The 26,860-nt window shown below is 58.1% G+C and overlaps 2 protein-coding genes across 7 annotated transcripts in view; both read left to right on the top strand.

The window, feature by feature from the left end:
• ATP2A3 (ATPase sarcoplasmic/endoplasmic reticulum Ca2+ transporting 3) overlaps window positions 1-6,217 on the top strand; it is a 33,068-nt gene extending 26,851 nt beyond the window's left edge. For 2 of the 4 annotated variants that reach the window (XM_033423192.2, XM_033423191.2), the window contains exons 18-21: window positions 944-1,077; window positions 1,540-1,657; window positions 2,177-2,294; window positions 3,015-4,242. In XM_033423192.2, coding sequence (XP_033279083.1) covers window positions 944-1,077; window positions 1,540-1,657; window positions 2,177-2,294; window positions 3,015-3,196 — 552 coding nt within the window. In that variant the 3' untranslated portion in view covers window positions 3,197-4,242. Of the gene's footprint in view, window positions 1-943; window positions 1,078-1,539; window positions 1,658-2,176; window positions 2,295-3,014; window positions 4,243-5,052 lie in introns of those variants that run through there. The other 2 variants (XM_033423190.2, XM_033423189.2) reach the window with 2 other exon arrangements.
• A 5,421-nt stretch (window positions 6,218-11,638) lies between these two features.
• Window positions 11,639-26,508, top strand: P2RX1 (purinergic receptor P2X 1). 3 transcript variants are annotated; one of them, XM_033423209.2, is made up of 12 exons: window positions 11,639-12,052; window positions 20,654-20,801; window positions 21,153-21,173; window positions 21,630-21,699; window positions 21,941-22,037; window positions 22,341-22,421; window positions 22,684-22,825; window positions 24,476-24,603; window positions 25,038-25,128; window positions 25,548-25,613; window positions 25,831-25,954; window positions 26,065-26,508. In XM_033423209.2, exons 1-12 carry the CDS (start codon window positions 11,916-11,918, stop codon window positions 26,469-26,471), a joined length of 1,512 nt encoding a protein of 503 aa, XP_033279100.1. In that variant the 5' UTR covers window positions 11,639-11,915; the 3' UTR covers window positions 26,472-26,508. The 3 variants fall into 3 exon arrangements, with proteins under 3 accessions (XP_033279100.1, XP_004267075.1, XP_033279099.1); XM_004267027.4 differs by having other exon boundaries at window positions 21,102-21,173; window positions 25,853-25,954; XM_033423208.2 differs by having other exon boundaries at window positions 11,641-12,052; window positions 21,102-21,173.
• The last annotated feature ends 352 nt before the right edge of the window (window positions 26,509-26,860 follow it).

Here is a 26,860-nt window from a genome sequence, read left to right as displayed (position 1 = left end):
TGGTCACTTTACAGATTTCTCTTTGAGAGTTATTTTCACAGCATGTGTCCCCCCCGCCATTTCTGAACTTTTAGCTTAAAGGATCACTGTGTTCAGATGAGATTCCAGAGGCCAGATTTGTATTGTTGGAGAACAGAGCTGTTGAACGGTTATGAAGGTTCATGCTTATCCCCGTGGTGCGGAAGAGAACAAGACGGAAGTTCTCACGAGTGTCCTCAGTTCAGCATGTTATTACAGCAGATTCTGTGAGCCAGGTTTATGGGCAGGAAGAAAATTCCCCTGGGGCTGCAGGGGCAAGGGCCACTTCCCTTATTGAGCCCCGAGAGCTCCCTGTTAATTATGAAGAAGCCGTGCAGCAAGCCTGCACCTGGCCATGAGTTAGGCCACGTCATAAGCAAAGGGCAGGTCTGGTAGAGCTCGATTTCAGCAGCAGAAGTGGAGGGAGGTGTGAATGGAATCTTATTTAATAATCATGACTAGGGCCCCAGTAACCTTCCTCTTCTACCCACCAAGGGTGAATTCTGTTCAAGTATAATTTTACTGATCAGTTTTCATATGCGTTTACTCATGTTACTCTGTGGCCTCAGTTAATCACCGTCCGCACTCCTGTACCTCGGATACTCAGGCCCCCACCCCCTGATTCCAGGGCCCCCTGCCGTCCATCCCCAGCCTAATGCCAGCTGCTCCCCCTCCGTCCCACCACCCCCCTGCCCCAGAACGGTCTGCCCTTCTCCCTGGCCCAGTGCAGCCCCTCTGTCCCCATCCTGGGAGAGCGAGCACCCTCCCTGGACCCTCCCCGCGGCAGTGCTGGCTGTATTGAGTCCTCAGATGTGAGCTGAGGGTGAGGGCGGAGTGAGGCTTCCCTCTTCCCATGCCCTGGCCCCGCCCCTGACCGCTGTTCTCCCTGCCACCACCCCACCCCATCCCACCTGGGGGCCCTCAGAGGAACTTCCTGAAGTGCTCAGAGGACAACCCGCTCTTTGCCGGCACTGAATGCGAGGTCTTTGAGTCACGCTTCCCCACGACCATGGCCTTGTCTGTGCTGGTGACCATTGAGATGTGCAACGCCCTTAACAGGTGGGCTGGGCAGAGGGACCTGGAGAGGGTGTTGAGGGATGGGGGCTGAGGGTCAGTGGGGCCCAGAATGGGGGTCAGAGGTGTCCAGGAGTGCGGTCTGAGGTTTCGGGGGTCCAGGATTGGGGTCGGGGGGTCAGAGGGTCCAGAAGAGGGTTCTGAGGACCCATGGGGGCCCAAATTGGTGGACCTGTTGATGGAGGTCTGAGGAAACAGAGGGGCCAGGATTGGGTCTGAGGGGCAGAGAAAGGGCGTCCAAGCCCCAGCATAGGCCCCTGGGGGCTGAGAGGGCAGCAGTGACATCCACCTTCTGGCGGCACTGGCCTCCCAGAAGCTCTCCCGTCCTTAAAGGGCAGTGCCGAGGCCCAGACCACCTGCTGCATCTCACATGGGGGCGCGGGTGGGTGACCACGGCGGGGCCTGCCCGCATCCTGGCCTGAGGTGAGCGCCCTGTGCCCTTGGCAGCGTCTCGGAGAACCAGTCACTGTTGCGGATGCCGCCCTGGCTGAACCCCTGGCTGCTGGTGGCTGTGGCCATGTCCATGGCCCTGCACTTCCTCATCCTGCTTGTGCCGCCCCTGCCTGTGAGTCTCCATCCAGCCCTGCTCACCTTCTCGGGCTCCTGGGGTCACAGGATCCTAATTCTCCTCTGATGCTAGGCCATTCTGGGTCTGTTCATGATGGAAACTGCCTGGGGGGTGTGATGGGGGGGGTCTGATGGTGCTCTGTGACTGCAGCCTGTGTTGGGATCCTGGCCAGCCACTGTCCTCCAGATGTGTCCCCCACTTTGGGACCCTCCCCCCAGACTTGGGGAACAGAATAGGTGGGGAACCTTCCCAGGCTGGGGCAGGAGGAAACCTGATGCCCTTTCCCAGTGCAGAAACCCTCCCACTTCCCAACAGAACAGAAGGATTTGGTCCTCTGGGTGAGGGCAGGGGAGAGCACCTCAGGCAGAGGAAACAGGGGGGACACATCTGGAGGTGGGACCTTGAGAGGCATCTCAGACGTGCTCGTGAGGAGTCCACTGTAGTCCGGGTGTATGAAGCAGTGGATTTGGGGGGCTCTGGGCACTCCTTCCTTTAACCAGAACTACCCCGCCGCAGCTCATCTTCCAGGTGACCCCACTGAGTGGGCACCAGTGGGTGGTGGTGCTCCAGATATCTCTGCCTGTCATCCTGCTCGATGAGGCCTTCAAGTACCTGTCCCGGAAGCACGTGGATGGTGAGTGAGAGGCCCCAGACCCTCCCCACCCTGCTCGCCTCCAGCCCGCCTCCCTGCCCACCCCTGCTTCCAGGCTGCAGTGAGTGTCTGCAGGGTCTTGCGCTGCAGAGGTTGGGGCCCTGGGCTCACTGGGCCGCCAGCAGGAGCACTGCTCAGAGCCACGCGGCTTCGCTGTCTTCACTTGCCACCAGCCCTGCACAGCCAGGCCTGCTGTGCCCTCCTCTGGGCCTTGCTTGGCCTCTGACTTCCCTGAACCGGGCCTGATCTTATGCAGGCATTCTCAGCACAGTCTCCCAGGCGGTTCTCTGTTTCTGAGTTCACAGCTCTGGGTCTGCCTGAACCCGGGAATGGAGGACAGAATGGCAGGGTTGGCGTGGGGGGCGGTGAGTGGAGGAGCAGGCTGGGGCACGGTGTCCACCTGCCTGCCTCTGCCAGGGGCTCAGAGCGTGGGTGATTCTGACCCTGCCCGAGCTGCCCAGAGAGGGAGGAGGCAGGGGTGAGAAAGTCCCTGTTCCTGGGAGTTTGAACCAAGGCTGTAGGTGTGTGGCCAGGCTGCTGTTGAGGGCCCCGGGTTAGGCCCAGAGATGGCTGAGGCCTGCTCTGGAGCAGCTGGGTCCTTGAGGGCCACCTCTGACAGGAATGTATCCCGGGCCCAGGGGAGGGTGCCGGGGCGGGGTGGGGGGGGGGGCATGAACAGATCACGTGCCTGTCATTCCGCAGGGGCCAGGGCAGCTGATCAGCCCCCATCTCCCATACTGGCCAGCCCTCCCAGGCACTGCAAATATTTTATGTTATTAAAAAGACTAAAACAAGTTGGCCTCCTCTCTCTGGAGAAGCTGGCCCACCACAGGTCTGTCCAGAGGGTGACCACACACATGGCAGGGGGAAGGGGGCTCAGCTGAGGGTAGAGGTGGGTGCTTGGTCAAAGCAAGGTCTGTTGGAGCCCACAGGTGGGGGGGTGGGGAAGGGGGAGCCAAGCCAGACAAGGCATTCTGCCCCGGCATGGTTCTCTTGGGCCCACCCTCAGGGCGCTTCTGGGGAGGTGAAGACAGGGAAATGGCTCTGTCACCTGAAACTCCATCTGCAGCAGCCCCAGCTCTGGCTGGAGCACAGGGCTGGGCCACCAGGAGGGCTGCCGGCCAACCTTGACCACACTAACTCACCTGCAAAGTCCCCCACATCTTCCGGGGGACGTGGGCACCTTCGTCTTTAAGAGCTTTCCCTAGCCAAGAGGTTCCGCGTCTTCTCGAGAAAGCTGAAAAGTGAGAACGTTTCTCAGCCAATGGGAGAAGCCTATGTCTTGGGCACTGTTCCAGTGCTGGCTACTGGATGATGGAGGATTTGGCTTGGGTGGGGGAGGGGAGCAGGCCCCTAGCAGGACCGGGTAGGTTGGAAGGACTGGGGAGGGAGCAGCCCCTACTGGGCCAGGGTTGGGGGTGGTTTCTAGAAGAGGTGGGGTTTGGGCAGAGGTTTGAAAGGGGAGGATTGAACTTGGTGGAGAAGAGGCTGGGCTTGAAAGGCTTGGCCTCTTTCGTGGAGCTGGGGCTTGGAGTGCAGGGTAGAGGGCTGAGGCCAGAGTGTGGCAGGGGCCTCGGACACCAAGGTAAGGACCCTGGACGTTATCCTCAGGTCAGAGAGAGCCACAGAAGGGTGGAAGCATGGGAGGGACTGGGGTGACCATGGAGGGTAGATGGGAGCGAGACTAAGGGCAGGGAGGCTGGTGGGCCTTGTTAAGCTGGTTTGGGAGGGAGACACTGAGGCCCAGCCCAGGGTAAGCTGGTCCCGGAAGATGCCTCCACCTCCACCATTAACCTGAGATGTTGACTGTGGTCCTGGTGAAGCTCGGCTCGTGAGGGTGGTGCTCTGCTCTCAGGAGTGGCCATGGGACCCGCAGGACGGACACAGGCTGGGTATCTGTGGCCACATCTGAGAGGTGGGGTGGAGTGTGCCTGCTGGCAGCCCAGGCAGCTATGCCCTGTGCAGCCGCAGTCCCTCGGGCCTCCTAAAGGCAGACAGGGCAGGGGTGAGACAGGGGACTCTGTTACGTTCCCAAGCCAGCCTGGTGGCCTTTTAGGGAAGTTTTGCTGAGGCCTGATGCTCGTGGCTTCCCCATGATTTACGAGAGATGTGTCCTGGGAAGAACTGTGGATGCTGGGTCAGTCCCGGAGGGTCAGGGGCAGGGGCCTCTTACCCCACCTCAACTGTCAGGCAGAGGCCTGTGGGCCAGGCTGAAGGGAGGGGAGGCCTGGAGAGACTGAGTGGGGACCGATCTGGGAGGGTTCAGGATATGGGGCAGGTTTGGAGTTTATTCTGATGGCAGTTGGGGAGCCATTGAAGGGAGTGATGGGCTAGGTTTGTAGTGTGATGCCAGGGACAGGAGGTTGTTGGTGAGAGGCCTTGAGCCCTGGTGGGGGCAGTGGAGGAAGAGAGATGAAGATGGTGAAATAGCAGGCCTGGTATGTGGGATGGGCAAGGAGTAAAGGATGGCCAGGGTTTCTGGACCTCATGATGGTAGGTAGTGGTTCCCCAAGCTGGAAACCAAGAGGGTAATGTGCATCAGATGCTCTGAGGGAGTTGATGGAACATGTGGGGTGAAGGAAGCTCCAGGGACATCCAGGGGGTGTAGCGGGGCTGGGGGCCGACCGAGAGATGCCATGGGAGAGTGGGGCTGTCCCAGGGAAAGAGGAGGACAGAAGGAACCAGTGTGGATGTGTGCTCTCCTACGTACATCTTAACACGCTCTCGGGTTTTCTTCCAGAAGAGAGTGCCGGGAGCAGAGTGGAGTTTCCAGTGTGTACCTCAGAGTGATGGTGCCCAAGCCTTCGCCCCCCGAACCCCCCCTGCCTGCACGCTCACCTGCTTGCTCACTGGGCCCTGCTGAGGTCGGGGCGGCCACCTCCAGGCCCATCCCGGGGTCTCTGTCCCCCTCCCATCTCCCTGGGGGCTCTGTAATTCAGGTCTCTAGGGCCCTCCTGGGCAGTTCATCCCTGAAGCTGTGGCCCAGGAGCTACAGCCCGGGCGGGGCCTGCCCAGAAGCCCACAGCAGAGCCCTCCTCCCCAGATCCACAAGGGCGCTCAGGAGTCTGCTTCCCCTTCCTTGGACGCAGGTGATCTGCGTCTCTGCATAGACAGAGCTCTCCTGGGAGCCACTCTGGCCTCTCCCTCAGTGCCTGGGCTGGGGCCTGGTTGGCCCGGGGTGAAGCGGGGACAGCCAGGCCCAGCTGTGCACAGTGAGGGCAGACAGCCCCCTCCACTCTGCTTCCACGGAGTCAGCTCCCGAGGGCTTGCGCCTGTTTGTGTTTATGTGTGCAGGGGGTGGAAGGCTCAGAGAGAGGGACACGGGAGCGGGGGAGGGGGGCAGAGCAAGGACCTCCTTTCCTGGGAGATGGCCAGCCTGCCTGCCGCAGCTCGGCGCACCCCCAGGCTCAGGTTTCTCTGTTCCAAGCCGACAGAGCACGCGCCGTCTTGGTGCTGCCTGCTCTGCCAAGCGGAGGACGATTTGCCTTCTGTGTCCCTGGCGCCCGAGACCCGAGCCGTCCTCGGGTCCCTGACCCCTGCGCCTTGACACCCTGACCCAGCGCCTGGCCGCGTCAAGGTCTGCACGGCTGCGTGATCCTGAGTCCCCACACCCATGGGCCGAAAGGACGTCCTGAAGAATGGTTAGCTACCCAAGGGCACGTCCGCTCCCTCCCTTCCGATGATGGGAAAAGAGCGTTTGCGGGACACCAGTGTTCTCTTCACTCAGCTTTTGCCCCTCCAGCGAAAATTAGCTAAGAGCAGAAGAAGCAGTGAGTAAATGGCCGTGCGTCCTCGCCCCTCCTAGAGAGTGTACAAAGCGATTATTTTATGTGTAAATCAAGCCCTGCATCCCTGTCCTGGTCCCCAGAATCAAAAGGCCCCCTGGGCCCGCCTTGCAGACAAATGGGCTCCACGTTCAGTAGCCCCTCCGCCCACACTTCCGCCCTCCCCTCTCTCGAAAGTGAGAGAATCAGAGTTGGGTGGGACTTTCCTGGAGCCCCCAGAGATTCTCCGCATCTTTCCTGCTGGGGGAACGGATGTCTCGGAAGGGGGCAGGGCCCTGTACCCACCTGCTGACGTGCAGTCTGGTAGAGAAATAAAGGTTGAGTGTCTGGGGCAACAAGGGCCATCAGCGTGTTTCCTGGAGAGCGGTCCCCCCTCTGCCCCCTCGGTGTCTCCCTGGGGGCTCCCACCACCTGTGCCCCCTCCTCCAGGAGCAGTGAGTGAAGGTCTGGGGCTCCAATGCCAGCCGGAGGGAGATCTCATCCTCAGACAGGGGGCGGGGAGGCACGCCCCCGTAGCAGAGGCCTGACTGCCTTCTCCTCACGTGTACAGCACTTGAAAGTTTGTGCATGTGATCAAAGCCCTTTACACACGATTCACAGGGAGATGAGGCTGGGAGGGGCCCGTGACTCCCCGGGGCAGGGCTGGGTCTGAAGCCTGAATATCAAGGGTCACTTGCTCCCCACAGAGGGGCCCCCGGCCCTGGCTGTTCCAGGGGTCCTGCGTCTCCCTGAGGTACCATCCGTCTCTTGTCCTTCCCAGCCCAGCTCAAATGCACCTCCCCAAGGCTTCCTGAGGCTCACACTGTCCCGGGGCCTCGTGAGGCTGCTTGACATTAACTCCTGACTCGCCCAGGTGACCCTGCCCTCCAAAAGTGGGAGCTCTGGGAAGGGAAGAGCCGTGTTCCCCTGCCTCCCTCATTTCCTCCTCTGAAAGGAGGACTCACTGCCCTCGGAAGGGGACTCAGGCCCTGCCCACAGGGCCAGAGTCAGGAACAACTGTATAATTTGTGGAGCTCAGTGCAAAATGAAAATGGGGAGCCTCTTGTTCAAAACTTAAGAATTTCTTAGCAGTGGCAGCAGAGCAATACACCAAGTGCGGGGCCCTTCTGAGCACAGGGCCCCGTGTAATGCAAGGATGGCACGTCCAGGAAGCAGGCCGTGACCAGAGGAGACAGGCAGGACCCACCCTTCGGAGCTCCCAGGCTTTATTTAGGAGACAGGATTTGACACACAGCACACAGCAGAAGCCGGGGATGGGCAGGCAGAAGGATTCCCTCTTGAACAAAATCCATCTCAGATCACAAAGCATTTTCATGTACCTTGTCTCCGGGTCCTCAACCAGCTCCATGAGATGGGCCTGGCAGGCCGTAGGGCTCCGTCTTACAGATAAAGAGCCTGAGGCCCTCTGAAAGTCTGACCATCAAGCTGGCCCTCATCCTGACGGACAGGCAGCAAGCGGCGCTAAGATGGGCCTGGGGTGCTACATAGGAGGCAGGCGGGCTCCAGCACTCCTGGCAGCCTCTGGGGCACGTGGCCAGGCCTGCTTTGCCTCCATCCCCACCCAGCCCTGCCCAAGTCCGGCCTTGTCCAGCCCACAGGACATGGAGCCCGATGGGCCAAGGTAAACAGAGGTTTCCTACCTCACGGCCACTGACCCAGGAGGGAATTCCGGGGAAAGCCCCGGCACACTTCGCACTGGCTCAGGGTTGGCAGTGACCAAAATGCCCACGGCCTCCCCCGTCCCCTCCAGAGGGCAGGATTTTGTGCTCCTACGGACCCCCACCCTGCACCCCTCCCAGGAGGGATGGATGCCCTTTGGGGCTGCACTGGGAGAAGTGGAAGGGCAAAAACAGGAAATGAAGATGTGTCCATGCAAAGACCTGGACCTAAGTGTCCACAGCAGCTTTATTCATTGTAGCCCCAAACTGAAAACAGCCCAAATGGCCATCAGCAGGAGAAGGATGAACAAACTGGCATGTCCATACAGCAGAATACTGCCCAGCAATAGAAAACAACGCACCCATGTATGCGACAGAATGCGTGATGCTTAAAATCCTGGTGTGAGGAAAAGAAGCCAGAACCAAAAAGAGCCCATACTGAGCGATTCCACCTCCATGAAGTTCTAGAAGAGGCAAAACAAAGCTGTAGCAACAGAGCGGATCCGTGATTGCCGGGGGCTGGGGGTTGGGGAAGACCGACAGCAAAGGGGCAGGAGGGAACATTCAAGGGTGAGGGATTGGGGAGGGGAGGGGAGTTCCATGCATTTGTCAAGACTCATCAAACTGTGTGCCTAAAATGGGTACATTTTATTGCATGTAAATTATACCTTAGTGCAGTTTGATTTAGAAGAAAGAGAAAAGAGGTGGGAGCCAGAGGAGGTGGCGGGCACGCGGCTGCTGTAGGTGTAGTGGCTTCAGCGTCGGCAGGGGGTGGGTCTCCAGGTGTGTGCGCAGTGTTTGTGGGGCAGTGGCCCAGGCCAGCCCCAAAGAGTCCCCACATTCCAGGGGAAGGAAGAGGCTGAGAACCAAGGGGAGATGGCCCAAAAGCATGGAGGAGAACCAGGGGGTCGTGATGCCTCAGACACTCTGGCAGAGGGGCTCCAGCCGGATGGAGGCCCTTAGTAGGGGATGGAAGAGGCCAGAGAAGCCATGCAAGATCTGGGCAGTGAGGAGAAGCCAGCCTGGGGACCCCCGTAGTGGCCTCCCCATGGATGCCAGCCCTCCCCTAGACAGTCCAGTTAGGCCAGCCCAGGGCCCTGTTCCACAGCGTCTGAGAGGCTGTGTGAACACTGAGGCTGGACCAGCTGGTGTGGGAGCTTGGACCGAGCTCCTCTCTGGGCAGAGGCGTGGCCCCTGCAACCTTGGGACCCTGAGTGGCCAAGGAGAGCCACTGGAGCCTGTGCCGACCTCCTTGAGGGCCCGGGCTGGCCTCCAGGATAGGCACACAGGCCCCCTCCACCCTCACAGAGTGGCTAAGTTTAGCCCGGCAGGGGAGGTCATCCTGGGGCCAAGCTTGGCAGCACTGCCTTGCCTCCCTACAAGGCCCGGCCCAGTACCCGCTCAGGCCATCCGGCCTTTGGGCTTATAAGGCAGGTCTGGCGGCTCTGAAGGGCTGGAGTCTTGGGGTGGGCTCTGGGCCAAGATCTCAGACTTTGGGGAGCTTCCTTCCCGGCCACCGGCAGATACGGGAGCTAATCGTCGTGTGACCTTGGGCAAGGCCCTTAACTTCCAGAGCCTCAGTGTCTTTATCTGCAAAGTGACAGTTCTTGAGCCTCCATTGCGGGGCTGCTGTAAAGAAAAGCCTGCAGAATTCTAGGTTTCCTTCACTTCCCCAAATGCCTGGAACAAACACGGATATCTGCCCCTGGGGATGCTGAGGTGGGGGCCAAGGACGGGAAAGCACAGGCCTCAGTGGAAAGATGCACTTCAGGATCAGTGAAAGGGACATCGACCCTATCAGCTGCCTGTCTTACTCTCGCAGAGTGATTCACGAGAAAAGGAATTTGGGGAAAGAAATGTAATTGCTTTTATTTCTTTTTGTTTTGGGCACATTTTTGGTTATGATAACATCCCCAAATGAGACCGTCCTCCGGCGCATCCTGTTTTCTGAGTGTCAGGGTCAGAACCGAGGCTGTAACAGCAGCACATGTGTGTGTTCCAAGCAAGTCTGTCTGTCCATTGGTCCATCTGTCTGTCAGCAAGCCTAGCTCCTTGGAGGAGGAAGAGGAGGAGGAGGCAGGGGAGAAGGAGGAGAACATGGTGACGGAGTGAAGGGCACAGACACAGACTGGAGGACTGTCTGGCTTCCCTCCTTCCTCCCTCCCTCCCTCCCTCCTTCCTCCCTCCCTTCCTCCTCCCTTCCTTTCCCCCTCCCCTTCCCCCAAACCCCAATTTAGTGCCTGCCGTCCTCCCAAGTGTGGTGTGCTGTCCTGAGAAGTGTGGGTGGAGAGGGAACACAGCGATGGCCCAGACACGGTGTCAGCATCCACCTCACCCCCACTGCAAACAGTTCATGTCCAGCGCCTGCTGTTCCAAGGGCATGAGGTCAGCTGGGAAGAGGACAGGCCCGTTTGTCTGAGGTCAAGACCAGGCCAAGGGGATGTGGCTACCTCCGCTCTGCCTCCCAGCATCTCTGGATTTTCCTTAGAAAAGCCAGGACGTGATACTCACCAGCCCCTTGAAGGCAGCATCCCCGGACAGACCCTTGAGCCTGAGATTAGCGGGAACTCTGTGTTGGGTGAGGCTGATCTGTTTGATGGGGGGATTGAGCTAGGGTGCTGGAGGGGCCCTCTGTGGGGACCCCTTGCTGTCTAGAAGGCAGCTGTACTCAGACAGGAGGCTGGGATTCCCAGCCCCGGGGCCTGGCTCCTTGCCCAGAGTGATTTCCCTGCTAAAGGCCTGCCAGGAAGAAGACTCCCATCAGCCTTCAGGGTGGGGCAGCCTGGACGGGGCGGGCGGGGTGTGGGGGAGCCCCGAGGACACCCAGCCTGGGTGGAGGGAGGGCCAGGGAGACCTTCCTGCTTCAAGCGGGGGCTTCCTGTACCGTGCAGGGTGAGCTTGGGCAATTCATTTCTCCTCTCTGAGCTCTAGTTTCCTCACCTGCAAAATGAGAGGGAGGTTGGGAGTTAGCCTCCAGCTCTGATGCTCGGAGAGTTAACACAGGACCTGCCCCAGCCCAGCCCCCAGGGCCCCTGCTTTCAGGGCCTGGGTTGGGGTTGAGGGCAGGGGCTGCAGGAGTGGCCTCAATGTCTCTGTCCTCAGTGTTGTCAGAACCCGTCCCCTGGCCTCTCCCTATGAGGAAAGTCCCATTATTGCCCCATTTCACGGACGAGGAAGCAGGCTCAGGGAGGTGAGGCAAGGTACCCAGGCCCCCACAGCAAGCAGCACAGCCAGGGGTGTTCACTGAGGCGGTCTGATGTCAGGCTTCCCCTGCTGGGCTCTGTCACACAGTGATGTGTGACAGACACGGCCCTCGCCTTGCCTGGGTTCCTGCGCCCTGTGCTGGTTTCAGGGTAGTGGAGGTGCGGCCAGGACAAGAGAGGCGGGGGGATGGAGATGCCAGCCCGACCCTGAGGTGGATTGGGCACGGGCCAGGCTCAGACCCAGAGGGATGGGTGGATGGAAGGTGGTCTATAAGGGCGGGGTGGGGGTCCTGCCCCAGGTTCAGGAAGTGTCAGGCAGCTGGGCTGGAAGCAGCCCTCCTTCCTCTCTGCCCTCCTGGCTGTAGACTCCCAGGGACTGAGCTTTCCACCTGGGGCCAAGGTAGGGTGGGGAGGATGTTTGGATACAAGATGGGTCCCTGGTTTGGGGAGGGCTCCAGCCTGAGGCCACTCCACCCAGGCCCTGGCCTGAGCCCCCAGCTCTGTTCTACCAAGCTCGTGGGGGGCAGACAGCTTTATCTTTGCCTGTGACGGGTGGCCCATGGTTTCCTGCCAGCAGCTCCCGTTTCCGGAGGCCCAGCAGGGCCCAGGCGGAGCCAGGAGGGGCAGTGGGGCCGGGCCTGGGTGGCCCCCCTGGCCCCGCCCCCGCCTATCTTTGGGAATTTATTTGTCCACAGGCACAGCTGGTCCACAGTCCATTGCCTGCCAGGGGCCAAGAGCGGCTCTGACCACCCAAGGACTCTCCCTCCCTTCCCAACTCAAGTGCTGACAACTGACCTCTGACTCCTGACCTCTGGCCTCACCTTTCCCACCCTGCTCTTCCTAAGGGGCTGGGAAACCTCTAGAAACTTCGCTGTAGACTTGGGTGTTGACGCCTGGCTCACCCCAGGAGCCAAGGCCGTGCAGGGGGCTCGGTTCTCAGCCCCCAGCTGGGCCACCATGGCGCGGCGGCTCCAGGACGAGCTGGCCGCCTTCTTCTTTGAGTATGACACTCCCCGCATGGTGCTTGTGCGCAACAAGAAGGTGGGCGTCATCTTCCGCCTGATCCAGCTCGTGGTTCTGGTCTACGTCATTGGGTGAGTCTGGACGCCCCCCCTGCTGCCCTCCTGCACCAGCCCCCAACCCAGGCCTGTCCTCCAGGCTGATGCTTCCCATGACCCCAAAGAGCCCCTCTTTCCCTCCACGGCCTGTCATGCTTCCTGACAAACCTTTCAGGTGCCATTCAGAAGGAAGGGAAGCCTGCTAACCCGCTGCCTAGGTGGGGACACTGGGATGAGGGGCAGCCCTGCCTCCGGTCATGTGGTGAACAAGAGGCAAAGCCTCTGGGCTCTGAGGAACTGACCCACTGCTAATGGTTCCCTCAAGGGGTGGGGGGCATCAGAGGCCAGGGCCCCAGCCAGCCCCAGCCAGAGCCCTTCCACTTCTGACCTCCCAGCCAAGCCACGCAGCTCCTGAGAGATGGAGGCCGCACCCCACTTTACAGGCCAGAGTGGGACGGGCCCTGCGCTCACCTGCCCTGCCTAAAGTAAAGGCATCCTGGTCTATTCCAGAACCTGAGCAGAGAAACCTTCAAATTCAGAACACCTGGTGCCTTAATGGTGGCATGTCACGCAGAGGTGGGAGGTCCGTTCTGGTCCCGGGGAAGACAGCTCCTTTCTGGGCATCGTGGGGCCTGTCCCACCGCCCCAGGGGTGCAGGGGCAGAAGTAGGTGGGACTCCCCTATGGGCTGCTGTTCTGGGAGCCACGCAAAGGCCATCTTCCTGAAATCGGTCTGGCTGTCTGGGCAGGTGCTTATGTGATCACACGTGTGTGTGGTGTGTGGATGCGTGTGCATCGTACCCAGGGCTCTGTGTGGAGTGCACGTGCCCTCGTGTGTCTGGGCACGAGCCTATCGGGTGTGGTTGCTGGGGGTGCCCCTGGGGCTGGGCGCCCCTGTGTCAGGGACACTATGTCCACTTACAGTGACTCCACAGAGGGCTCCTGGAGGCCTCAAGGCCACTGAAGGGGGTTCAGCCCCCGCTGGGGGGTCTGGGGCACCCAGAAGCCCTGCCCCTCTGGTCTCCGTGTCCCCGTTTTTGCTGTGAGACCAAACTAGGGCGGGCTGACCAGGAGGCCAGTGACCACCTGGTCCCCCTAGGGCCTCTGACATCCAAAACAACCTTCCCTCTGCCCCCCACCCCCTGCCCCCGAGGCCCCAGAGCTGGTTGGGTGGAGCCAGGGCCACGACCCAGCCCTCCGATACCTTTCGGACTCTGCCTCCTTACTGTTCACAAACCAGTTTGATATGTGCAGTGTCATTGAGCTTGTGAGGGAAAGAGACCCAGAGGGGAGCAGTGGGGTTTCCAGGTCACACAGCAAGTCAGCATCCAGGCCCAGTTAGAACTGGGGCCTCCTGATCCCCAGCCTTGACTCTGCCTTCTCTTCCCCTCCTCACAAGGGCTCTGAGAACCCTTCTAATGGGGCCCTGATGTGTTTCCACCATTAGCCACACTCCTGACCCTCCAGTGGGGAGAGAGCTTGCCCACAGGCCCAGCGCATCGCTCCCACCAAGAGGCTGGGAGAACGTTGTCCTCACCGTGGCCCCCATGGTTCCCCATCTCTGCTTTCGGGTCAGCACTGCCAGACCTCCTTTTGTGTGTTGGTGACAGACTGTCAGAGGGAAAGGCACAGTCCTCCCACCCCACTCCCAGCTGCAGCAGATGCCCCAAGCCACCATCCAGTCCTGAACACATGCCTCCAGTGACGGGGACCTCACTACCTGCCTCCTTCCCTTCCTCTCTCCCAAGACAGTGCACTCAGTTTCCAAATAGATGTGGCCTCCTCAGTGTTGGTGAGACTCAGAGACACTGAATGATTTAGCCTGGTTCTCACAGCTAGAAAAAGGCTGAACCAGGACTTGAATCCAGCTGTGTGACTCCAAAGTTGGACTTGATATCCTGGAAAGGAAACATGCTCAGAGAGGGGCACTGACCTGCCCCAGTCACAGAGCAGAGGGAGGCAGGCAGAGTCCCTGGAAACACCCACCAACCCCCAGACTCCAGCTGGGGCTGCCACTCCTGCTGTCTCTGGTGCCGCCACTCCTGCTGTCTCTGGTGCCCTCGTCTGGCCACTGCCCACTGCTGCACTGACCGCTCAGCTAGGCACCCTCAACTGCTGACCAAACCCAGCCTGCACTTTGTCTTACAATTTCAGACCTCAGTTTCCCAGCTGTTCCACAGAGCAGGGGTTAGGGGACCCCCTCCAAAGACATTGTCTGCAGGCTCAATAATTTGCCCTTTTCTGAGGAGGGATGGCCTATCTTTAATTGCCCCCGCTTCCCGAGGGCCCTGTCTGTCAGACTCTCTGGTCCTGTGGGCATTGCAGGGGCACAGAGGGGAGCATAGAAGAGCCAGACACCCCAACCCCAGAGACAGAGATATAGTCCAGATGGGGGGTGGGCAGACACAGAGACAGAACTGGACAGAGGGACAGACATTGGAACACAACACTCAGATGAAGAGAGAGGCCCTGAGGCTCAGATACGGCGAGGGAATTATTGAGACAGAGGCAGAGAGGCTGAGATGCTGAGAACTCGAACAGACTCCGAGGAGGGAAACTGAGGCTGTTTTCTCTGTCAGTCACAATCCTCCGGGAAGTCGAGGGCAAGTGGAGGGAACGGACCTGAGGCCCTGGCGGCCTGAGCTAAGATGTCACTCTTTTTATCTCAAATTGGGATGGTTTAATTTGCCGTTAAAGCTGTCTCCTGGGAGGTGATGAGCTCTCTGTAACTGGAGGTGTGCAGGCAGTGGGCTGTAATCCATGACCTCGCAGGCCCATATAAGAGGTGTGTTGGGATATGTCCCTGTCTGGGGGGGCTCTGGCTGCACACACAGGAGGGTCTCAAGGGGACTTATGAATGCTGCTTGGGGAGGGGAGCCTGGGAAGACTTCCTGGAGGAGGTGGCACAGTGGTAGAACCAGCCTTGAGCAAAGGCCTGGAGACTCTAGTCCAGGCAGTCCTGCTCTTGGCTTTCCCTCAGGCCTCCTGTGCGCCCCTACACAGAGCTCATGAAATCACATGCCTCTGATCTTGGAGTGCACCAATCAGAGATAAGGAGAGATACCAATTATTGCTGGGAGAGACACATCCAGGGACACTTCCATAGCATCTTCTTTGTGCCTAGGCCTGTGTCAGGTTCCCTGGGACAGAGGTGGGGTACAGGGTGGGCAGGGGGAGAGAGAGAAGATGAGGATGAGTTAGCTGGAACTTCTTGGTTCCTAGGGACTGAAACCCAATCAAAATGGGTTAACAAGGGAGGATGAGGGTATTAACTGGTTTGTGTAACTGAAAAATCAGTGTGGGCTTCAGGCCTGGCTGGATCCTCCCTGATGAGGGTGCAGGAGCATGTTCTATGGGAAGATGAGGAATTCAGGTTGGTCCCATTGGGTTCTCCAAGGAAGCTAGCCAGGATCTTCTCAGCTCTGCTTTCCTCTGTGGAGGCCTCATTCTCAGGCAGGCTCTCTGCCCTCAGAGTGGAAAAATGGCCACCAGCAGCCCTGGGGCACGAAAGCGTCTTCTCCTCCAGAGTTCCAGCAAAAGTCCCAGGTCCATCTCTTATCGGCTGTGGTTGGGTCATGTGCCCATCCCAGAACCAGTTGTTGTGGCCAAGGAAAGGGAATGTCCTGACTGGTGGAGCCTGGTTGGGTACCCACCTCGCTTCAGGCACTTCTGCTGGAAAGCAGAGTGTGATCAAAGGTCCTGGGGCAGGGAAGGAACACCCAAAGAGTCACTAGGGCTAGGCTGAGGGAGCATGAATAGAGACAGGGAGAGGAAGTGGAGGAGTGAGCAGGGCCACTGGCTCAGGCCTCTCAATGCTGAGTTGAGGGATATGGGCTTTCTCCTGCAGGTGGTGGGGAGCCATGGAAGGGTGTCTAACAGGGGAAGGCCCAGGGCAGGCAGGTGCTGGGGTAGGGGGTGGAGGCCAGAGGCAGGACAGCTGTGAAGAGGCAGCAGTGATAAGAGGTGAGGGTGAGGCCAAGGCAGAAGCAGCGAGCATGGAAGACAGGTCATCATCCCAGCGGGCCCCGCACTGGGGGTAGCCACAGCTCAGCTTCTGCCCACCGTTGCTGCATCAGGACATGTGCCCAGCATGGCCAGAGTTCCTGACTTCTCAAGAGCAGTGGGAAATTGGAAATTATGGGTGAAAGGAACATCTCTTGGTTTTTAGAGGTTGATGATTCAGTCAAAACACTTACAGACATAAATCATCAGCCTGACTTGTCTGCAGACTGCATGTTGATGAACCTCTGAGCCCCGGTGTGGGCCCCAGCTCTGAACTCAGTCCCTCCTGGGCCCGGAGACTGGTCTTGCCTCTCTCCAAGGGTGCTCTGCCCAATAGCCCGTGGCCCAAGGCTATACCCTGTATCACCAGCCACACGCCCTGTCCTCCCTGCCGCACGCCAGAGCTGCCCCGGCATCTGCCCCAGCTCCTCTTGTGTCTCAGCCTCCCCACAAGAAGCCCTCTGGGTTCTTTGATGAAAGCCAAGGGGAGATGGGAAGGATGGAGGGATGCAAAGAATGGGGGCATGAGAGGGAGGGTGCCATGTCCAGGCTGTGAGCCTGGGGGTTGGGGCAAGTATGGCCCCATCCTTCAGGATGAGGGCACCAGAGAAGCAAGTTCTGTGGGAAGATGAGGCGTTCAGTTTGGTCCGATTGAAGTTTTGTTTTGAGATAGATTTCACAAGTCATAACGTTCACCCTTTTAAAGTACACAAGTTGGTGGATTTTAGTGTAATCACGAAGTTGTGCAACCATCACCACTATCTAATTCCAGAACGTTTGTGCTATTCCAAAAGGAGCCTCACACCCCTTAGCAGCCACTCCCCGTCGCGCCTCCCTACCCCTTGCTCTGCCTATTTTGGACGTTTCATAAAGATCAAATCGTACAATATGTGGCCTTTTTGTGTCTGGCTTCTGTCACTTAGCACCATGTTTGCAAGGTTCGTCCACGTTGGTTGTAACACGTTTCAGTTTTCAGTCCTTTTAATGGCTGAATAATATTCCACTGTATGGAAATTCCACACTTAGCTGGGCATTTGGGTTGTTTCCACTTTTTGCTTGTGAATAATGTTGTGAACATTTGTGTATAAGTTTCTGTGTGGACATGTTTTCCGTTCTCTTGGGTATTCGGTTCTAGGAGTGGAGTTGCTGGGTCAAATGGTAATTCCATGTTTAACTTTCTGAGGACCTTCCAGACTGTTTTCCAAAGGGTCAAGTTAAGTTGGAGGTACCTATGAGATGTCTGGGAGGGGGGTGGGAGGGTAGGCAGGGCAGGGGGGGAGGAATCTGTGTCACCAAACAGTTGGAGGTTCAACATTTGCATAAGTTCTTTTTTTTTTAAATGTTTATTTATTTGGCTGCACCGCGTCTCAGTTGCGGCATGCAGGATCTTCGCTGGCATGTGGGATCTAGTTCCCTGACCAGGGATCAAACCTGGGCCCCCTGCATTGGGAGCACGGAGTCTTAACCACTGGACCACTAGGGAAGCCCCTATATAAGTTCTTTGAGTGCAGAATTTTGGTTTGTTTTTCAAATATCTGTTGAATGACTGAATGTGTGGAACTGAATCTCGGAGGAGAGTGCAGAAGTGGAGATAAAAAATCGGGGACAAAGTGTGCCCGCAACAGCACACACAAGGTTCTGCCTGGGCTGAGAATGGAAGCCAGAGGATGGGGACAGATCGACATTTAAGGAGGAATTGGTGAAGGAGGACCAGAGACCGTAAATAAATAGGATTATTTTATCATGTGCTTGCTGCATGCCAAGCACTGTGTTAATTTCCTTAAAAAGAACTCATGGGAACGTCCTCCACACCATCACCTAGACTCTTTTTCTTCCTGGAGCCCAGCCCACGGCTCAGTGAGGGGTAGGGCCTTGCTTGTAAATATCTGTGGAACGATCAGCATCTTTGAGGTAGGTGCCTTCACCTCCTTTTACTGAGACGTCTAGTGCTCAGAGAGGTTTAGTCTTTAGCCTGAAGCCACACAGCTGGTGAGTGGCGGTGCTGGTGTGTGAACCTCGGCCTCTGTGACTCCAGAGGCCACACTCTCAGCCACTCCACCATGTGGCCTCTTCCACAAGGGGCTGTTGAAGAAGAGAGACTACTGAGGATGAGGAGGAGAGAATGGAAAAGAGAATTTCTGGAAGGGGAGGGGCTTCTGAAGATGCCAGTGTCTTTGGCATCAGACCCCCTTGGTGGCCTTCCTGGGGTGTTGACCACAAGACCGGATCAAGGAGAGCATGGCTTTGGAGGGACAGGCCTGGCGCCATGGTCATTCCGGTATTATCAGAACCAAGGTCATTGATGTCAGATTTGGGCCACAGGACTGACAGCCCCTGGGAACGGACACAGCCTGGAATGGCTACATCAGCCCCAGGGCACAGCCTCCGTGTGGCTCCTGGCAGACACATTGATGCCAGACTGCTCAGTGGAGGGGCCAGGGTCCTGGGCTGGGGAGCCTCGAGCCTGGGTCTGCCTCTGACTTGGGAGGGACACTCCCTCAGGCCTCAGTTTTTCTATCTATACGGTGAGGAGTTGGTTTTGAGCAAAGAGAGAAATGCTGCTACTAGGATGTCAGGGATCGGGGGGCCCAGGAGGCAGGCCGGTGACCTCTCTCTCCTGCAGCGTGTTCAGAGTGCGGAGCAGCTCCCCGTCATCCCCCTCAGTAGCAACTTCACACTTGGACCTGGAGCCAGAGGCCTTCCTGGAGGAAGGAACCTAAGGAGACTGGGGGAATCGGTGATGCCCCACCCTCCCTGACGGGGCTGGAGGCAAGCAGGCAGGCTCAGGCTTTGCCATGCCTCACCTGTTGCCATCTGAGACCTGCAGGGGGCAGCAGTGACCACGCTTAAGCTTGGGAGGGGTTGTCTGGGCTCCAGCACCAGGCTTTGGGGGTCGAGGGGGCTTGGAGAAGGAGAGGAGTAGACTATAGGAGGGGAGAGGACGACATTGGTGGGCTGCCTTCCTGGAGCCTGGAGCAGGGAGACAGCCCCCAGAGAGCTAGCGGTGACTGGGAATAGGAGGCCTGGAGAACTCTGTCATGGGTCCTGAGCTCTGGGGGACAGAAGAAGGGCTCTGAGCTCTGCTTTGGACGGGTGGGCTAAAGGTAGGGTGAGGGGTGACAGGGGCAGAAACACACCTCCCCACAGTCAGCCACAGCCACAAGTGTGCTCACAGGTTTGCCCTGGAGATACACAGCTACACACTCTGATGGATACCATGGACACACACACACACACACACACACACACACACACACACACACAGAGTTACAATGAATCGCCAAGATTCTTTCCTGAAGGAAGGGGACCACACCCTGGAGAGAAGTATTATCCACAACTCTCACTTGTAAGCTACGGAAACCAAACCCAAATTGGCTTAAATAAAGGAAAAGAATTTATTAACTTATATAACTGAGAAGTCCAGAAGTGACTTTTCAACATGCTTCAGGTGTGGCAGGATCCAGGTGCTCAAGCAACATTGTCAGGAGTCTGCCCCTCTCCATCTACTGGCCTGGCTTTTCTCTAAGCTGGCTTCATTCTCAGGCTTGCTGTCTCCGTGAGGTAACACAGATGACTAACCATACCTTGCTTAGCCACCCAACAGAGAGGATGTTTCTTTCCCAGTAATTCCCAGAAAAATTCGGGCTGCGTTGCTGAAACTCCTCAGGGTTGTGTGCCCATCCTTAGACCCATTGCTGTTGCTAGGGCAATGGAACATTGATTGGCAAACCCTGGTCGTGTGCCCCCCACTGTGGGGCTAGGAGGGAGGTTGACCCCACTAAACCTCCCAGATTGGAAGTGGAGAACCCAGAGGAGCAGGGGTTCTTGATGCTGGGAGGGGAAGGCCAGAATCTCCTGAGAAAGCTGGGAGACCTCCAGCCTGACCCACACCCACAAGGGCCTCATCTGGGGCCAGATGCTGTGAGCCCTTCAAAGGGCCACTTGCCCCTCCGGTTTCCCTTCCAGTCAGTCCCCCTCCCCAAGAGCTCCCAGCATGGCTGAGATAATAGTAGCTAATGTCTATACAGTGCTTAGCCCATGCCCCTTTCCATTCCAAGTGCTTTCACAGGCATTAACTCACAACATAAGTAGTATTGGTACTATTAGTGTTTACATTTTACAAGGAAACTGAAACAGAGAGGGATTTGCCCTAAACAGAGACTAGTTTACCCTCATACAGCCTGTGAGATTCAAGCCCAGACTCTCGGGCACCAAAGGCCAGGCTCTCGGCCATCATCATACTCTGCTGTTTCTCAGCGGGAAGAGCTCAGGAAGGAAGGAGATGGGGATGAAGACTGGAGTCCAAGCAGCTTGGCCTCCAACAAATGCTACTCTTGGAAAAGGCTCTGAAAGAGACCTTCAGGGGCTCTGCTCCCTGGCCAACCAGTAAGAGTATTTTCATAGTGAAAAGAATGGTAGAACCCTAGGCACAGGCCAGCAGGGGGAGCAGGTGAGGGTTTCCAGCCTCCAGTCCCAGATGTAGCTTTAGGAACGGAGAGTGGCTCAGAGACGCGTCTGGGGAGGGGAAGGGAAAGGACTTGACATGTCCAGCTGGTGCCGGAAGGGGTGGTGGCCCACAGCCTCATGCCATCCTTGAATGGCTCCGGCCAACTCTGGCCCCTCTGCCCCCCTGCAGGTGGGTGTTTGTCTATGAGAAGGGCTACCAGACCTCGAGTGGCCTTATCAGCAGCGTGTCTGTGAAACTCAAGGGTCTGGCTGTGACGAAGCTCCCAAGCCTGGGCCCCCAGGTCTGGGATGTGGCTGACTACGTCTTCCCAGCCCAGGTGAGCAGACTCGGGGGTGCACCTTCCACCCACAGGGCTTGCTGGCTCAGAGCTGGGTTAGGCTCCGTCCCACCTCCCTGGGGGACCAGCCTAGCTCCTCTCTCTCTCTGGGCCTCAGATTCCCTGTGAGTGAGGGGCGGAAGCAGCCTCATAACATCACCCCAGTCTGATGTCGTGGGTTCTGGAGGCTGCTGGGTGTCCTGTGGGTTCTGGGGGCTTGCTAGGGCAGTGCTTGGGTTCTTGGGGCTCTTCTCCCAGCTCAGAGCCCTGCCCTCCCCTCCCCCTGCCTCTCACTTCCAGGGGGACAACTCCTTTGTGGTCATGACCAATTTTATCGCCACCCCCCGGCAGGCCCAAGGCCACTGTGCAGAGGTGAGGACTGTTGCCCATCCCCCCTTCTTGGACCCACAGGGGAAAATAACATAGAAGAGGAGGCCCCCTTGGGCATTGGAGGGGAAGCCAGGTAGGCTTCCTGCGGCACCACAGTGGTGGAATCTCAGGCATAAGTTCACACCCAGTAATGGCCCACCACTGGCGGTTGCTGAGGCTTCCCTCCCAGCTGTGTGCCACGCAGGATGCTGAGCCTCAGTGCCTGCCCAACCCCCAGGCCCCAACCTCCCCTACCCCTGCTGTGACATCAGCAGTAGGGCAGCTGGGCATGAGCCCAGAGGGTCCTGGGAGGGGACTGGGGGAAGGAGGCTGTGATTAAGCGTCACTCCAAAGGGGTCTGAGACTCTGCCCCACACCCTAGGGCCATGCAGGGGGCGGGGGGATCTTCTTAGGACCCTACCCAGGGGACCTGGGGCCAGCAGCTCTCCCCTTCCCCAGAACCCAGAAGGGGGCACGTGCACGAATAATAGTGGCTGCACCCCGGGAAAGGCAGAAAGGAAGGCCCAAGGTAAGGTCGGCCTCCTCCTGTCCCCCTCCACAGCCTGTCAGTTCCAGGCTTCCTCCACCAGGATGTCCTTCCTGCTCTCTCTCTTCCCGCCACCTTGACCTTGGCCTCCCCTGTCCCAGAACCAGCCAGGCTTCTGCTCTTGGGCGTCCCATCAATGGGGGCTCCTAGGAGTGGGGCCTGGGGGTTCTCCTCTGCACCCCCAGCTTGGGGTGGGCACCCAGGGGTTCCACCCTTGCTCCAGGCATCCGCACAGGCAAGTGTGTGGCCTTCAACGACATCGTGCATACGTGTGAGATCTTTGGCTGGTGCCCCGTGGAGGTGGATGACAACATCCCATGGTAATGCCCTGTCCTTCCAGGGAGCTGGGAGCAGGGTCCCCAGCCCAGACTAGAGGAGCATCTGGATCTGTGCTCTGTCCCCCCTTCTTCCAACCCCACCCTCACCCCATCTGTGCAGCTCAGGCCAAAGATGCCCCAGCCTCTGCTCAAGGGGCCTGAGAGTCCACATTACAGCATGCCCACCCCTCCAATGACTCAGGAAGATCCCATAGGCTCTCACAGCCCCACACGCCAAGCCCAGCTCTGGTAGGCACACGAAGGACTCCTGGGGAGGGGGCAGTAGGTGAGTGCCGTCTCCTCCAGCCCTGCCCTTCTCCGAGAGGCCGAGAACTTCACTCTCTTCATCAAGAACAGCATCAGCTTTCCACGCTTCAAGGTCACCAGGTTTGTGGGAAAAGCGGGCAGAGATGCAGGCGGAGGCTGCTCCAGCCGGTCTTAACCTGTCACCTCTGTCACCCTGCACTCATGCTGAGTTCCTTCTGGAGGCAGAAGCTTGGGCTGGGCCCCTGGGGTGGGCTGCCTTCAGTCTCCAAGGGCTAGGGAAGGGGCGTCTCTAGGGCCCGGGAGGGGTCCCCAGAGCTCCCGGGCATGGTGGGTGCCCTCCCAGCTGGCATGCTGCCACCACCAATGCCGTCTGCCCCTGTAGGCGCAACCTGGTGGAGGAGGTGGATGCCGCCTACATGAAGACCTGCCTCTATCACAAGACCTTGCACCCACTGTGCCCAGTTTTCAAGCTCGGCTATATGGTACAAGAGTCAGGCCAGAATTTTAGCACCTTGGCCGAGAAGGTATGGTGCCAGCCGAGTGGGGAGGGCTGGGCCCCCAGATCATCAGGCCAAAAAAGACTTTTCAGGCCCAGTTAACCCCCGCACCGCACCCAGTCCCTAGCGTGGGCCGAGCATATATATAGATCTATCCCCTAATACTGGGGGCCCCTGTGGTTCAGGCCTGTGTCCTCAGCAGGGCCTGGCATGGACCTGGCACAGAGGAGGTGCCCAGAATGAATGGCCATAGGCAGATGTCACTTGGCTGTCTTCCAAGGGCCCAGTGTTTTTTAAATATTAGATACAAGCAGCTTAAATCCCATGGCCCATGGCCCTGGGAAATCCTGTGCCTGCCCAGGTTTCCTGGGAATTCTGGAGGCTGAGATGCACACAGTCACGTGGGATTCCCAGAGAAACGTTACCTTATAAGGAGCACAGACCTGTCTGACTGGGTTCAGATCCTGGCTCAGACAAGTCTCTTACCTTCAGTGAGTCTGCGCTTTTGCACCTGTAAAGTGGGAGCAGTAATAGTGCAAGTCTCCCAGGATTGCCTTGAGGGCACGGGACAGCACTTCAGGGTGGCCTGGCCCAAGGCATCCTAGGCTCCCTTGTGAGCCTTATCATCCGCTCCTGTGGGATCCAGGGATGGAAATCAGCCCCTCTCTGTGACATCACACACCAAAACAACTCACCCACAGTGCCTTTATGGAGAACACGGGTCAGCAAACTTTTTCTTTAAGGGGCCAGAGAATAAGTTTGGGCCACAGGTCACATGGTCTCTGTTCTAGCCACCCAGGTCAGCTGCTGTAGGGCAAAGGCAGCCACAGGCAATGTGTAAACAGATTCGGCCCCGAGGCCTCAGTTTGCCAACCCCTGGAGGGGGTTTACACAATAGCAACACACAGGACCAGAAAGCTGAATGTTAGTTTCCCCTGTTCCTAAAAATCTCCCTGCCACCCCCAGTAGGAACTTCTCACCCATCACCATTGTCTGTAGGCATCTAGCCTCCCGCCTAGCTGCCCAGCTCCACACGCAGCTCTCCTCTTGCTCAGCCCACCTGTCCCTGATCCTTGCCTCGCCCAGAGGGGCTTCACTTTCTCAGGTTTTCTCTTCCCAGCGCATGTCTTTACAGACTCCCTCTTTAATTCAACAGCTATTTACTTGCCTCCTGCGCTGTGACTCAGGAGTCAGTGCAAATGAGACAGACAGCTCCACCCTTGTGGAGTTTACAGTCTTGGAAGAGATGCGTTAATAATCACACAAAATAAATGTGTGGTTACAAAGTGACACGTGTTCTAGAAGAGAACACAGAGGGAATCACAAGGGCATATTTTAGACTGGGGGTGGTGGTCAGGGAAGGCTTCCCAGGAGAAGTGACCAAAGGATGAGAAGGAACCAGCCTTGTGGGGAATGGTGGTGGGCGGGGGGTGGGGGGGGGGAGAGTGACTGCTTGTGCAAAGGCCCTGAGGTAGGAAGAACCTGGTGTATTCTAGAAACTGTCAGAAAGCTGGAATGTGATGGGTGGGAGGCGGGACCAGAGAGGGTGATGGGACCTCAACCCTGAAGCAGCTTCTCAGTGTCTCTTCTCAAACAGACAGAAAACAGCTGCACCAGCTGTAAGGCAGGAGTTCTTGATCCTAAACCCCGGATCTTGAGGGCCTGTGTCCCTGGTAGGGCGGGGTGGTAGGCATCACCATCGACTGGCACTGTGACCTGGACTGGCATGTGCGACACTGCAAACCCGTCTATGAGTTCCACGGGCTGTATGAAGAGAAAAAACTGTCTCAAGGCTTCAACTTCAGGTGCCTGCCGGGCCCCCACCAGTGCCTCCTTCCTTGGCGTCCTGCGGGCTTTTCTACTCCCAGAACCCCTTAAGGCCAAGCAAGTGTCCCCGGGAGGGGAGCAGCGGATCCTAGGAAACTCCCATTCTCCCGGAATTGGCCAAGCAGGGAGCACGAGCCCAGAGGCCTGAGCCCTGCCCCTGGCTCTCGGTTCCCTTGAGGCCCACCTGGCCAGGACTGGCTGGGGAGATTGCCCACATCAGGAGTTAGGGCAGCAGTTGAGTACAGCATTCCTGGAATGAGGCCTGCGATTCCCCCTCTATATAATGTTGGGGGGCACGGGGCTGTCCTCATGGACCTCTAAGGGCTCCTGTATCCCTGATGCTGTGGAAACTCTGGACCCAAGACAGTTCTCCATCACCCACCCTCTCCTGCAACCTCTCCCCTTCCCCAAGGTTTGCCAGGCACTTCGTGGAGAATGGGACCAACTACCGGCACCTGTTCAAGGTGTTTGGGATTCGCTTTGACATCCTCGTGGACGGCAAGGTGAGTGTCCAGTGTGAGGGGTAGCCAGAGACACACTCTCGGTTCCTGCCGGTGCTTGTTGGGTGTCTGTGGTTAGAGGCGACAGGAAGTTGGATGGGCCTCATTCAGCACTTCTACATCTGATAACAGAGGGACCCAGATGCTGTTGAGGGCAGGGCTTTCCAGCCTGTGACCACACCTCCCTCACTGTCTCCCCTTGTCCAGGGAGGGCAGAGTCAAGGTCAAAACCCAGGGCTCCCAAGCAGCAGCTGGGTCTCCATGCAGAGCCAGAGCCGTGGGCAGCAGGCTGTGGGACCAGCTGCCAGTGGAGGGTGGGGAAGGCCCCTTGCTCCCGGCCCGGTCTCAGCGCTCCTGTGGAAGGCCTTTTCCACCAGACCCTTCTGACTGTTAACCTTCTTTCCCCTGGGCCCTGCCACCAGGCTGGCAAGTTTGACATCATCCCCACCATGACCACCATTGGCTCTGGGATTGGCATCTTTGGGGTGGTAAGTGCTGAGGTCATGGGGTCACTGCGCCGGGGTCAGGCCCTCCCCTTCCACACCTCAGCAACAAGTCTCCCATCCCAGACCTGACCGAAATTGTTCCCTATTACTGAGCCCACCCCACCTCCCTAGACCCGCACACAGTATGTCTGAGGAAACTGGGGCCCAGAGCTGGGGCAGGACAGAGGTGGGGAGTGGAGGGTCCTGTCCCCACCCCCAGGTTCCCGTGCGCCGCCCCTCAGGCCACGGTTCTCTGCGATCTGCTGCTGCTCCACATCCTGCCCAGGAGGCACTACTACAAGCAGAAGAAGTTCAAGTACGCGGAGGACATGGGGTCAGGGCCGGTAAGAGAACTCCCGGAGCCAGCCCTGCAGAGGCCCCAGGCCTGCGTGTCTGTGCCGGGGAACCAGCTGCTTCCCCCGGGATGACTTTCATCCCCCCCATGTTTACACAGGGGGCGCACGACCCTGCGGCCACCAGCTCCACCCTGGTTCTGCAGGACAACGTGAAGACATCCTGACCTCTGTCCCCCCCCTCCTACTGGACACAGCAGGCAGGGAGCCTGGTGGGGTCTCAGCCAGGGTGGAGGGGTCTCCCCAGGAGCGCTCCCACCCTCTCGGCCAGGCAGACACCAGGTTGCCGGAAGCTCAGGGTGGACTCTGGGAGAGACCTGCACAATTCTGGGCTCTGGCTCCAACTCTGCAGCCCCCAAGGGAGCCTCACACCAGCCTCAGCCACTCCTGGCCCCAGGTTTTATGCCTCTCCCTCTGGGCCCTTGTCCATCCATCCTACTCCCTCATGTCTCCAGACCTCTGCTGTCCCATATGGCAGCCACTAGCCATCGGTGACTATTTAAATTAATTAAGATTGAATAAAATTAAAACTTCAGTTCCTCAAATAGCCACATTACAACTGCTGAATACACACATATGGCTGTGGTTGCCCTATTGAACCACATGGAACGTTTCCAGCATCGCAGAAAGTTCTGTTGGACAGCTCTGCTTGAACCCTGTTTCTTACTGACCCCAGATTTCCCTGGGATGCTTATCAACAGTGCTGGCACCGGGGGATTCCCTGGCAGTCCAGTGTTTAGGACTCTGCGCTTTCATTGCCAAGGGGCCTGGGTTCGATCCCTGGTCAGGGAACTAGGATCCCACAAGCTGCGAGGCCAAAGGAAAAAAAAAAAAAAAGAAAAGCAGTGCCAGCAGCTGGGCGTGCCCCAGACCTCCGGGACCAGAAACTCCACGTCT

Source organism: Orcinus orca, chromosome 19 (genome assembly GCF_937001465.1).
Source record: "Orcinus orca chromosome 19, mOrcOrc1.1, whole genome shotgun sequence".
In the NCBI taxonomy this organism is placed as follows: Eukaryota; Metazoa; Chordata; class Mammalia; order Artiodactyla; family Delphinidae; genus Orcinus; species Orcinus orca.
The sequence above is the reverse complement of the archived record's forward strand: the minus strand, read 5'-3'. Positions and strand labels throughout refer to the sequence as shown.